Source organism: Ascidiella aspersa, chromosome 8 (genome assembly GCF_963924565.1).
Source record: "Ascidiella aspersa chromosome 8, kaAscAspe10.2, whole genome shotgun sequence".
Taxonomy (NCBI): Eukaryota; Metazoa; Chordata; class Ascidiacea; order Phlebobranchia; family Ascidiidae; genus Ascidiella; species Ascidiella aspersa.
In genome coordinates this window covers 18,127,520-18,141,834 of record NC_139454.1, presented here as the reverse complement: position 1 = coordinate 18,141,834, position 14,315 = coordinate 18,127,520, and the positions used below count along the sequence as shown (strand labels likewise).

Here is a 14,315-nt window from a genome sequence, read left to right as displayed (position 1 = left end):
GATGTGCATGGTTATTTGCCGTATACGATTGTCGTTCTGTCCAATAAACGTTTTGCTCGAGAAAGTAAAGTCATTCCTATCCTTAGCAGCTACTTTGGGGATCGTGTCCCGATCTAGTCTGCGACAACGTGTCAAAGGTGTCTCTTGACTTAATGTTTACTGTAGCATTCGTATTTCTTACGTATATTGGAATTTTTCCGCGTATCTTGTCTTTTGCGATTGCCTCCTGAAGCGTATTTCCCCGAACAGAACCATAATCATCAACTTCAAGTAGTCTTATTTCAACCAGGGAGATTTTACCTTGACGATTCAAAATGATAGTATTTCAGTCGCAGACCAAAATGTTTGTATCGGTAGGTAAAATACATACTTGCTTTTTCCACAGAAGAATGACTCAGCGATGAGGTATAGGCGACAAATTTATTTACGATCTCACAACTTGATCGGTCAGGGTTAGTGGCTAGTTGAAGGCGAACCATCCTATTTCGAGCAGCAAGCAAAGTCACGAGTGTAGATTCACTCGCACTTCCTGTTTTAAAAGGTTTTTAAAAAGTTCAGAAAAATTAATGCAAGGAATATATTGCGGTTAGCTGTTAATCTAGAATCCAAGAAAGCAGAGCTCGATCAAGGAAAAATTGGTGAACTAATAAATGAAATATTTGATAATAAATTTAAGACGAGATTTATAACTTTACAATTTTAGCTCACAAAATATATTTGGCTAACACACCATCCTATATACTTTAACAAAGCTTCTTAAAACAGTTGTATTATATAGAGTTTAGTTGCTCAAATACGCCAGTTCACAAGTTTTTTTCTACTGATCCGCCCGTTTTGCTTGCTTGAAATGACGTACGATTTCATAAACATTCACAATAAAATAAACGAAAAGGTGTACAATATTTTCTCTGGAATAAATGTCGGCTATCACAGTGTATTTAATTGAAAATTTATGTCAAATGATTTCTAATCATTATGACTCATCAAAAGGTTCATAAGGATGTACCCCGATAAATAATATCTGTTATATGATTTAGTGCATTTGCTGGAGCATGAGTTATAAACTAAGTGTGACCTTGAATAACACCGCCACCTTGCTCACTTCCTTCATGTAAATAGAACTTTGGAAGATCAAGAGCTTTTGCGAGCCAATCCATCATCACCATCTCCAGTTCTGTGCAAGAGGGGGAACTTGCCTGCGAGATAACAAAGCATATAGGCTTTTAGGCGGAGGGATTCTCTAGCTTTGAGATCTTGTTCCCCTCCACTTTTCAATGAAATGTCCTGACTTTGTAAAACATATTTTTTAACATAGGCTAATCTGTCATACTAAAAACGACAAATTTGAGTTTAATTTAGTTAGCCTATGGCGATAAAATCACGAATTTGAGCATTGCGACTTTTATTTGAAAGGTTTGGTTCGCGTTCAAGCTTTTTTTAATTCGGTTTAGTCACGGTTAAGGGTTAAGAGTAGCTCAATTAAAAGTTCCGGTTTATCTCCGGTTTAACATTAGTTATTTCCGGTTTAACATTAGTAATTCTATCTCTTTCATCTGTGACACACTAAGCATCTACAGAATTGCCGTACCGTGCGTATTATTAAGATGGTGCAGTCGCTTAGAAAACACTAATGTGTTTATTTCAAAGACACGTGCTTATTTTGGGTTTGTAGCTCAGTATCTCTTATTTTAGTTTCTAAAAATGTTCTTAATTAATTGGTTTTTATGGAGGAGTAAAAAGCTTCATTTATTCATATTGTTAAGGTAATTGATCTGATTATAACAACAATGCAATATATTACGTAATAGCAATAAACTGTGTTTCCTTTTCAAAAAATACGTAGTAGCCCATAGCAGTGTGGCAGTTTGCGTTCAAGTAAACTTCCAACATGACCTAAGGTCTGTCATTGTTAGACATACGTTTGACAGTAGAGACAATAAACATCATTGAAAGAATAAGTTAGTGTAAGCACGTTTTTTGTGTAATATGAAAATTAATTTCTTAATGTCAAACGAAGTCGATGGGGTAAGAACTACGATAATTGCTGTTTTGCAAGTGTGAAATCAACCATGACACTATGGGAAAAACAGATAGTGCCCACAATGTTACGACAAAAAAACAAATCTTTTGCTAGAAACATTGCAACAAATGATTCAATAAATAATTTTAGTACAAGCAGAACTTCACCGTAAATTTAACTACGGATTTTTTAAGATAATTTGTTAGATGACGTTATTCCTGAAAAATTGTATACCCTCCGCCAAAACCTGGATCCGTTACTGGTTATTCGTAGTGTGCTTACTTTTGGGGGGTTGCAGTACTGTGCTTATTTTTTGTTGTTAGCAGTTTGTAACCCTGTCTATGGTTTACGTTTAATGAAAATTACACCAGCATGCTAAAAACTAGATTAAATAAAAAATGTTTCTGTGCTTTTTCGTATATAATTTGAAAATATTTTTATTTGTGGAAAATATTTTGCAAACGGCGCCAAATTAGACTGGTATGAATTTGACCACACAATGCACGAGTTGTGACGTCGTGCTGGAGTGAACCGCTTTTTGACAGGTTTAGATTCAGTGGCAGTCGCAGTTGGCTCTTAAAAAGTTTGCATAAAATACTTCAGTTTCGGTTAGGTCTACGGTTAAGGAAAAATTATCGCAATACTATTTAAAAAAGTTCGGGTTCTAACTGATTCAATAATTGAAATTGGTAAAATGATCAACAACAGAAATTTACCCAACTAAATCCAATACAAGAAATTGCTGTTGATAACATGTCACCCAGCATAGCCGGATAGCTGTTAGCACTGGGAAAGAATCCGAACATGTGGGGAGCATGCCACTCTAAGTTTCCCTTTATTATTACGTCATCAATGTCTTTAAACACCTTCTGCCACTCTTCGCGCTGTTCCGGGGCTTCATCGGGAATTAGGGAGCGCATGAAACCTAAAAGGAAACATTAAAGTTGACTCTAAAGCTGTGCAATATGAAGTTTAGCAAATTACATTTAGCATATTATATATTTCTGTTATAATTTTAGGAAATAATTTTATGTTTTAAACCGTAGTTTTATAAACAGCCTTAACATCATCTGATACGAAAGCCATAGGATCTTCCTTGTACATTTTATTGTCTGCGGGAGATTCCTTATATCGAAAGTATTTCAGCTCATTTTAGGCTTGCAGAGTAGCCTACTGATTTACACAATTGCATTGTCGGACATATGATGAAAAATATTTTGTCAGGTTTGATCTTTGAGTTCCTCTTTAAACTGTCTATGACCTATTTTTATGTATAAAAGTCCTGTCTATGTAAGCTACATTATAGATTCTTGCTGAGTTTAGATTTTTTTCTCAGCTATAATTGAAACTTATTTTTGTAGGTTTTAGTGAATAACGTTATCAATAGTTTTAAAAAACTGTAATCATCTAACACAGTGGTCTCCAACCTTTTTAATAAGCGACCCCAATTTAAATAAAATGCAATCAGAATTTACATTGCAACCCCCTTTTGTTTTCAGATAGGAATAAAAATATTTTAAATAATCCTGGAACAGTTTTTAGGATGTCATGTATCAGCCTAATTTTTTGCCTATTTTATCAACCCAAATGCAAAAATATTTCACGCTTCGCGCGAAACTCGTTTATCTCTACATTATATGCCTTTTGAAAAATCGTGCGAGTATGCGTAAATTATACACATTTCCAGAGAACTGTGGTTACACGTGTGCACCAAAATGATTTCTTTTAGCAAGTGTTAATTAATTGCATCGAAGTTAAAAAGTAAATATTTATTTGCTGAAATCGTTTTAACTGAGCAGCTCTTAAGAGCTAAACACCTACTTTATGTAGAACAGGGGTTCTTAAACTTTTTTACCACGGTACCCTAACATTTTTTGTAGGGCAAAACCAAAAGGCAAAATTTTTTTAGAAGCGACGTTATAAATTTACGTCACAATACAAATAGACTTCATAAACCTGCTGATTTCGGTGCAAAAATATGAAAGTTACATGGAGTCTTAATATAGTAAGCGCAAAACCGTTTTATTTTTAATTAAACAGTTTTTTTTTAATTGATTTACTTCCTAAATATTCACTAATACTTCAATTAAGGGTTTATGTACCCCTAAAATTATTTCACGGACCCCTAAGGGGTCCATGGAGCCCAGTTTAAGAACCCCTGGTGTAGAAGAAAGAAAAGCTTGTCTATGCTATGTAGGCTACTCGGTCACGTTTATTGGAGTGACGTCGTTCTAAAAAAAACATATACACATTATGGCGACCCCAGAAAAATTTCAGGCGACCACACTTGGGGTCGCGACCCACAGGTTGGAGACCACTGATCTAACACATCTGTCCGCAGTTTTGATTCAAACAATTTTATTATCCTATAGTAAAATTGTCATCCCAATATTTTTCCTTTAACAATTTTTATTAAAAAAAATCCATTAAATTACAGGTGACTCTTTTAAAAAAAAACTACCATATACTCGAGAATCTAGTTTGAAAATAACCTGGCATGACGTCGGGCGTGGGAGTTGTGTCCTTTACGTCTTCGTTGTGTTGAATGATGTAATCCACCATGGCATAAGCTGCCTTTCGGTATTCTTCAGTTGTCAAGCCTCGTCTCGGAAGAGCCTCACCGTTTTCAGTAATTCCGTTCATTTTTACACCCATATTCTCATGTAATTGCCTTAACTATTTCGAAAAACCTGAGTAAATCGACATATTTTCATAAAATGACATATATAGGTATATGCTTCAACAAAAAATTATAGTCTAGAGCTTGTTATTTATATATTGAAAAGAGACTTAAAACCGCAACTTTTTTAACCGGTTTGAAAGAATATAATTAGGACGAAAACAACTCGCAAAATAAAACACTACTTCTAGAATTAAAAAAGCTGATGATATTCTAACATTGGTAAGCAGCTGGAAAACACGCACATCAACCAAAAGGGACAACCAATATTGTACTGCAGCTATCAGCAAAAAATACCAAAAATGTAAAAGTTTGCATGTATCTGCATTAAACCTTCAGCCCTATCGTACAAAGCGATAAAGATTTGCTGAAGCGAGATATAATTTTATATATATGTTGACCAGCAGTGGTTTTCAAACTTTTGTGGCTTCTTTGCACGAGCGGTCAGCAATGCGATAACAAGATAGGTGGTCCAACCAGCATGCATTGCGAACGTAATTTAGTTTTTAAGAAGAATTGAATAAAAAAAACTTTGAATTATTGGCAAGTTTCTTGAAACATAAGTGTCCATAGAGTGGTGTAATTAATAGCAATCCTCTCGACGTTATATGTAAACTGTTAAAACACGAAAATATTGTCTCTTCAAAAAAAAAACACGATTACATGAACCTAAAATAAGGTATTCCAAACGCTCGGAACGATTTGAAACAAAAGACAACAAAAACAGTTAAGATATTTCAAAACTAAAATAAAGTTATTTCTTTGTCACACATTCAGTCATAATTATGTTTTTATGTTTACTATGCAGCCTACAAACGACAACGACTTGCTCGTTAATTTCCGCGTCAAATTTACCACAAAACTTAATGCAATGGCTCAAAAAAATTCCGGAAAAACAACTTGCTTGGTTATTCATGTTGCTACAACAAAAATAAGAATTCTTTCTAAGTGTCAAATGCAAGTTTCAAATTTATAAGTGGATTCAAAGTATCAAGTAGAGAATATTATTTACGGCAGTCGCAATATCGGTGCCTTTATCTATACCGGTACGCATAAGACTTAAAAGCTGTTTGTGCAGAATATTAAAAGCCTTCCGCTGATGGTATAGCAAAAATCGAACTGACTAAACCCACTTATATTAAGACTATACTACCCGGCCTCGAATTTGTTACGGAAATCATTTCGCCGTCAAAGATATAGTGCACGCAAGGGAATGATGTCATAAAATGACTATAGCCTGTGGTAATGTTTTAAAATATGTAATTCGTTAAACCTGAGAGGCAGGCCAATAGTCACTCATTCGGTGACCAGACAAACCGCAATACTTCACCTGTTACAAGGCATCTCACGTTTTTAATAAGGTTAGTTGAACCGTACGTTTTTTAATGTTAAGTGGGATTAGCAATTCCAGACCAAACGAAAACAAAAATAAACTTCTGTTAAAAATTGTGGACATGTCAAAGCGGAGAAACATGTTTTGTGAACGCGATAAGCGAGCACGTTCGCAGGACATTTGACAAATTTATGGAGCGGCGTCTTTTCTGCATTCACCGTACGACCGTGTAATGTTATAACAGTATTATTGGTAAAATCAAGAAGGCCCATTAGTTTTCTTTAGTCAACGTAACTTTCATTAATTCAAATTAAGAAAAGCTAAAAAATCAAGAGTTATTTGGTGTAGGTATGGTACTGATTTAGTCGTAATGACGAAAAATAAACAGTCGTACGTTCTTTCGAAATTCCGAAACAATCTGTTTAGAAGTGTGTAGGCCTACCTCTTTCAGATTTCATATAAGTAATCTGGATTCAAGATTTAATGTAATCTGGATTAAGTGTATAGTAAACGAAATTAGGGTGTCGCGTGGGGTTTGGAAAAACTGGAAAGGAGCTCCAAACAACAAAACGGTTTGGTAACCACCGTTGTAAAAAGTACAGATTGAAGGTAAATGAATCCAAAACGGTGGCCTTGCAATTAAAAAACAGTGTAATACAACGAACTTGGGAAGCTCATTTACCTCGGTGTGCATCTGGTATCCTTTCTATGCATCTGATTTTCTTTCCATCCACACCTAAATACTGTTTTATGTGTTGAGCAAAAATTCAATTAACGATCTTATCAACAAGTGTCCCAGTAACGTCAGTTGCTCTCCGGTCAAGAAACTGCCAACCAAGGCAGTCCTCCTATATACCGCGTGGGAACCACATTATCTCTAGGTCACCGAACTGATTAACCAACATTCACTCTACCATAACTTCGCATGGCCTGCCAACTCCAATTAAAGACTTTATCACTGAGACCCCCCCCCCCCTCCGTTACAGCTGTACTTACTTTACTGAAGAGCAGTGACGAAGAAAATTCCGATAATGATCTGATCAGGTTGGTTTACTGCTCGACTGCTTACTATGAACTTCAACTAAGCCAGGAAGATCGTCCATACGAAAAAAGAAAATGAGGTTGCAAAAATAACTTAGGTATCAATAGGCTGAATCCCAAACTCAAAATGCAGCATGTTGTGCAAATAAAATGTAATAAAAGAATTGTTTGCCTTATTGAAGCAGGTATGACGTGCAACTACAGTTTTTTGTGTTTTTTTTAAAGTCATTAATTTTATTTTTATTCACTCCTATATACTTAATGACCACAAACACATTACAATATTAGCAGTTCTCGAAAAACGGCATTAATAGACTAATTTAACAAAAAAGACTCTACTATATGCATAGCGCCTATGCGGTAAAACGAATAATAGTTTACTTGAAGCGCGAAAACAAATTGGTAATTGCATAAGCTTGGCTAAAAGCGTAATTTAGGGGTCTAAGCAGGTTGGCCTCCGATGCACCAATAAGCCAGAATATATTTTTTAAATGCAATACAAGGAATGTGTACGGCTATTACGTAGTCGATAACCGATAAACCACATGGCTAAAATAAATTAATAGCACACAAATTAAATACCAACCACTGATTTAGATAAACAAACTTTAAGAAGTAAAACGAGTGTATTGTGGGGTCCAAAATATGTCTTCACGAAAGAATTATTATAAGCACCGAGAATCTAGTTTGAAAATAACCTGGCATGACGTCGGGCGTGGGAGTTGTGTCCTTTACGTCTTCGTTGTGTTGAATGATGTAATCCACCATGGCATAAGCTGCCTTTCGGTATTCTTCAGTTGTCAAGCCTCGTCTCGGAAGAGCCTCACCGTTTTCAGTAATTCCGTTCATTTTTACACCTATATTCTCATGTAATTGCCTTAACTATTTCGAAAAACCTGAGTAAATCGACATATTTTCATAAAATGACATATATAGGTATATGCTTCAACAAAAAATTATAGTCTAGAGCTTGTTATTTATATATTGAAAAGAGACTTAAAACCGCAACTTTTTTAACCGGTTTGAAAGAATATAATTAGGACGAAAACAACTCGCAAAATAAAACACTACTTCTAGAATTAAAAAAGCTGCTGATATTCTAACATTGGTAAGCAGCTGGAAAACACGCACATCAACCAAAAGGGACAACCAATATTGTACTGTAGCTATCAGCGAAAAATACCAAAAATATAAAAGTTTGCATGCATCTGCATTAAACCTTCGTACAAAGCCCTATCGTACAAAGCGATAAAGATTTGCTGAAGCGAGATATAATTTTATATATATGTTGACCAGCAGTGGTTTTCAAACTTTTGTGACTTCTTTGCACGAGCGGTCAGCAATGCGATAACAAGATAGGTGGTCCAACCAGAAAGTAAAACGAGTGTATTGTGGGGTCCAAAATATGTCTTCACGAAAGAATTATTATAAGCACTTATCTCGGCGAGGTACGCTAAATTCGCAAGAAATAATGTTCGCTATGATACAACAAAACTTTTTCAAAGGAACTATAAGCTAACTGACTGTACGTATATATATATATTGAAACTTTTTTGATTATTTTTTAGCTAGGCTATACCTTTCAATAAATTTGTAGATTTTTTTAGAAAACCGATTTACAGATTATACATATAACATGCCAGCGAAAAGTATTTTAAACAAAAAAAAACACATGCACTTCTCTAGTAAAATAGAATTAATGGTTAAAAAGGAAATTTTCGTTCCGCTATGCTATCATGGCAGCATTTGAGTAAAATCTATCGTTCAAAAAAAACACTACAAACGTCATTGGCCCTTGAATATTTTTTCTTCTTAAAGATGTCACTTTGACGATGTTAGATGATTAAATGACACGGTAATAAAGAATGTAAAATGCTTTAACTTGTGTCATCATCATACAAAACATGTTGCCTAAGGGCCGAATAGAGACTTGTTAATAAACGCTGGATTATAGGCTATAACCCAAGGTCAATGTAAACAATAAAACTGCTCATTAGTCTTATGTTTCATACACCCGAGTCGTCCGCAAAGGTTGATTTGCAAATTCGAGACACAAATTTGAGCTATCCGGTGGCTGACCCTGATCGACAGTTTGTTTTACGAGTATATGTCAACAGACCTTTCTGCAATAATCGGTAAGTGCCAATTGTCTCGGCACTGCAAGTTTTCTCCGTTTTTGTAGGTCACAAGAATTCATGTACTATAGAATTAATTTCATGGTTTAAGAACACACCTACGTTATCGTAATGACTGAAGTGCCGCAGATAAAATTGGTTAACAGATTAATTGTCCTACTAAAGCAGTGGTTCTTAACCTTTTCTTTCGTGGCCCATTTTGGTTGCACAAAAATTCTGTGGCCCAATACATTTTTATAAAAGAAAAAAATTAAAATAGGTGTAGAACAAATAAAAGCAAAATTCAAAACAAAATGTTATTCAACCGTGCATTAGTGAGATACTTGATGCTGAACAATAAATTTACATTTAAGTATAGTGACAACTAAATCAATAATCTAGCTTTTCTAAAATGGCGTGTGGCTCACCTCAAAATGTTATTATGGCCCACTGGTTAAGAACCGCTGTATTTTCAGGGTATTTTTTAATAATAATCGAGGTATATATAATACAAACAATGTTTTAAACTAAATTAACAACAACATTACTAAAAACAAAATTAGTTTTTGCAACAAAATCCTAAAATTGAGCAACACTTTGTTTTTTTTTTAATTAAATATTCAAAAAAGCTTGATTTACTTTTGGATTTATACAGCCACGAAAACCCATGATTACGAACAAGCAAGAATGTAGAAAAAGCTCTGTGGAGGCCTATTATAGTTTAATATTTTTAAAAATTTGTAATAATATTGATATTTTAAATAAGGCAAAATTAAGTTGTTAGTTGCAAAGTAGCCTACATAATAAAAGTAACCGTAAAAATGATTGTATGATATATATCTCGCTAATATTTCGCTTATAAACAAATCGTTTATTTTAAACACGGCTGTTACTTTCCTGGGCTTCTTTTATATAGCCATAAAGACAAGGTTAATTTAAATTTGTTCACATTGCCGACTCAGACAAATCTATTTCCGAGCGATTACGATGTTTCGGTTTTAATATGCTCATTGCGCTGAATTTCGTTAATTTAAACAAAGGCATGTGGTTGAAAACGGAAAGAGTAGTTAACTCACAAAATTGGACAGAGTCGGGTAAATTAATTGCATCGAAGTTAAAAAGTAAATATTTATTTGCTGAAATCGTTTTAACTGAGCAGCTCTTAAGAGCTAAACACCTACTTTATGTAGAACAGGGGTTCTTAAACTTTTTTTACCACGGTACTCTAACATTTTTTGTAGGGCAAAACCAAAAGGCAAAATTTTTTTAAAAGTGACGTTATAAATTTACGTCACAATACAAATAGACTTCATAAACCTGCTGATTTCGGTCCAAAAATATGAAAGTTACATGGAGTCTTAATATAGTAAGCGCAAAACCGTTTTATTTTTAATTAAACAGTTTTTTTTTTAATTGATTTACTTCCTAAATATACACTAATATTTCAATTAAGGGTTTATGTACCCCTAAAATTATTTCACGGACCCCTAAGGGGTCCATGGAGCCTAGTTTAAGAACCCCTGGTGTAGAAGAAAGAAACGCTTGTCTATAGGCTACTCGGTCACGTTTATTGGAGTGACGTCGTTCTAAAAAAAACAAATACACATTATGGCGACCCCAGAAAAATTTCAGGCGACCACACTTGGGGTCGCGACCCACAGGTTGGAGACCACTGATCTAACACATCTGTCCGCAGTTTTGATTCAAACAATTTTATTATCCTATAGTAAAATTGTCATCCCAATATTTTTCCTTTAACAATTTTTATTAAAAAAAATCCATTAAATTACAGGTGACTCTTTTAAAAAAAAACTACCATATACTCGAGAATCTAGTTTGAAAATAACCTGGCATGACGTCGGGCGTGGGAGTTGTGTCCTTTACGTCTTCGTTGTGTTGAATGATGTAATCCACCATGGCATAAGCTGCCTTTCGGTATTCTTCAGTTGTCAAGCCTCGTCTCGGAAGAGCCTCACCGTTTTCAGTAATTCCGTTCATTTTTACACCTATATTCTCATGTAATTGCCTTAACTATTTCGAAAAACCTGAGTAAATCGACATATTTTCATAAAATGACATATATAGGTATATGCTTCAACAAAAAATTATAGTCTAGAGCTTGTTATTTATATATTGAAAAGAGACTTAAAACCGCAACTTTTTTAACCGGTTTGAAAGAATATAATTAGGACGAAAACAACTCGCAAAATAAAACACTACTTCTAGAATTAAAAAAGCTGCTGATATTCTAACATTGGTAAGCAGCTGGAAAACACGCACATCAACCAAAAGGGACAACCAATATTGTACTGTAGCTATCAGCGAAAAATACCAAAAATATAAAAGTTTGCATGCATCTGCATTAAACCTTCGTACAAAGCCCTATCGTACAAAGCGATAAAGATTTGGTGAAGCGAGATATAATTTTATATATATGTTGACCAGCAGTGGTTTTCAAACTTTTGTGACTTCTTTGCACGAGCGGTCAGCAATGCGATAACAAGATAGGTGGTCCAACCAGCATGCATTGCGAACGTAATTTAGTTTTTAAGAAGAATTGAATAAAAAAACTTTGAATTATTGGCAAGTTTCTTGAAACATAAGTGTCCATAGAGTGGTATAATAGCAATCCTCTCGACGTTATATGTAAACTGTTAAAACACGAAAATATTGCCTCTTCAAAAGGAAACAACACGATTACATGAACCTAAAATAAGGTATACCAAACGCTCGGAACGATTTCAAACAAAAGACAACAAAAACAATTAAGATATTTCAAAACTAAAATAAAGGTATTTCTTTGTCACACATTCAGTCATAATTATGTTTTTATGTTTACTATGCAGCCTACAAACGACAACGACTTGCTCGTTAATTTCCGCGTCAAATTTACCACAAAACTTAATGCAATGGTTCAAAAAATTTCCGGAAAAACAACTTGCTTGGTTATTCATGTTGCTACAACAAAAATAAGAATTCTTTCTAAGTGTCAAATGCAAGTTTTAAATTTATAAGTGGATTCAAAGTATCAAGTAGAGAATATAATTTACGACAGTCGCAATATCGGTGCCTTTATCTATACCGGTACGCATAAGACTTAAAAGCTGTTTGCGCAGAATTTTAAAAGCCTTCTGATGGTATAGCAAAAATCGAACTGACTAAACCCACTTATATTAAGACTATACTACCCGGCCTCGAATTTGTTACGGAAATCATTTCGCCGTCAAAGATATAGTGCACGCAAGGGAATGATGTCATAAAATGACTATAGCCTGTGGTAATGTTTTAAAATATGTAATTCGTTAAACCTGAGAGGCAGGCCAATAGTCACTCATTCGGTGACCAGACAAGCAGCAATACTTCACCTATTACAAGGCATCTGACGTTTTGAATAAGGTTAGTTGAACCGTACGTTTTTTAATGTTAAGTGGGATTAACAATTCCAGACCAATAGAAAACAAAAATAAACTTCTGTTAAAAATTGTGGACATGTCAAAGCGAAGAAACATGTTTTGTGAACGCGATAAGCGAACACGTTCGCAGGACATTTGACAAATTTATGGAGCGGCGTCTTTTCTGCATTTACCGTGCGACCGTGTAATGTTATAACAGTATTATTGGTAAAATCAAGAAGGCCCATTATTTTTCTTTAGTCAACGTAACTTTCATTAATTCAAATTAAGAAAAGCTAAAAAATCAAGATTTATTTGGTGTAGGTATGGTACTGATTTAGTCGTAATGACGAAAAATAAACAGTCGTACGTTCTTTCGAAATTCCGAAACAATCTGTTTAGAAGTGTGTAGGCCTACCTCTTTCAGATTTCATATAAGTAATCTGGATTCAAGATTTAATGTAATCTGGATTAAGTGTATAGTAAACGAAATTAGGGTGTCGCGTGGGGTTTGGAAAAACTGGAAAGGAGCTCCAAACAACAAAACGGTTTGGTAACCACCGTTGTAAAAAGTACAGATTGAAGGTAAATGAATCCAAAACGGTGGCCTTGCAATTAAAAAACAGTGTAATACAACGAACTTGGGAAGCTCATTTACCTCGGTGTGCATCTGGTATCCTTTCTATGCATCTGATTTTCTTTCCATCCACACCTAAATACTGTTTTATGTGTTGAGCAAAAATTCAATTAACGATCTTATCAACAAGTGTCCCAGTAACGTCACTTGCTCTCCGGTCAAGAAACTGCCAACCAAGGCAGTCCTCCTATATACCGCGTGGGAACCACATTATCTCTAGGTCACCGAACTGATTAACCAACATTCACTCTACCATAACTTCGCATGGCCTGCCAACTCCAATTAAAGACTTTATTACTGATATCCCCTCCCCCTCCGTTACAGTTGTACTTACTTTACTGAAGCGCAGTGACAAAGAAAATTCCGATAATGATCTGATCAGGTTGGTTTACTGCTCGACTGCTTACTATGAATTTCAACTAGGTCAGGAAGATCGTCCATACGAAAAAAGAAAATGAGGTTGCAAAAATAACTTAGGTATCAATAGGCTGAATCCCAAACTCAAAATGCAGCATGTTGTGCAAATAAATTGTAATAAAATAATTGTTTGCCTTATTGAAGCAGGTATGACGTGCAACTCCAGTTTTTTTTTGTTTTTTCAAATTCATTAATTTGTTACGTATTAGTAGATTTAACAGCAATAATAGTTAAATTTATTTACTCCTATATACTTAATGACCACAAACACATTACAATATTAGCAGTAGCCAACTCGTCTACTACAGTTTGATCTAGTAAATTTAAGTCGTCAATTGACAACAAGTCGCAACTTTGTAAACATAATTTTTCAAGGCGTCTTTCTTTGTCTCAAAACAAAGTTAGTTTTTACTTTGACTTAATTGCAAGATGATACCGATTAATCGAGCTTTCCTTGCCTTAATATAATTTATTTTGTATTAATTATTTTAATTTACGCCACAATATTTATCGATTTCAGTGAATACCAAAACTGAGAGCATGATTAAAAATAAATAAACATAAGGTATAGAAATGCCAACAAACCTGATATTTAGAACTACGAAGTGCTTTTTCGGCGACTATTATAAGATCAGTGGTCGGCAAACGTTTTTTGACGTGGCCCAGAATATTATTTTAAAG

The 14,315-nt window shown here is 34.6% G+C and overlaps 1 protein-coding gene across 1 annotated transcript in view; it reads right to left on the bottom strand.

The window, feature by feature from the left end:
- Positions 1-4,675, bottom strand: part of LOC146136642 (uncharacterized) — a 32,890-nt gene extending 28,215 nt beyond the window's left edge. The window contains exons 1-5 of the mRNA XM_083396229.1: positions 4,513-4,675; positions 2,737-2,945; positions 1,076-1,196; positions 371-529; positions 182-300 (exon numbers count right to left, since the gene is read on the bottom strand). Of these exons, the coding sequence (XP_083252355.1) occupies positions 182-300; positions 371-529; positions 1,076-1,196; positions 2,737-2,945; positions 4,513-4,675 (771 nt within the window). The remainder of the gene's footprint in view (positions 1-181; positions 301-370; positions 530-1,075; positions 1,197-2,736; positions 2,946-4,512) is intronic.
- Between the last annotated feature and the right edge of the window lie 9,640 nt (positions 4,676-14,315).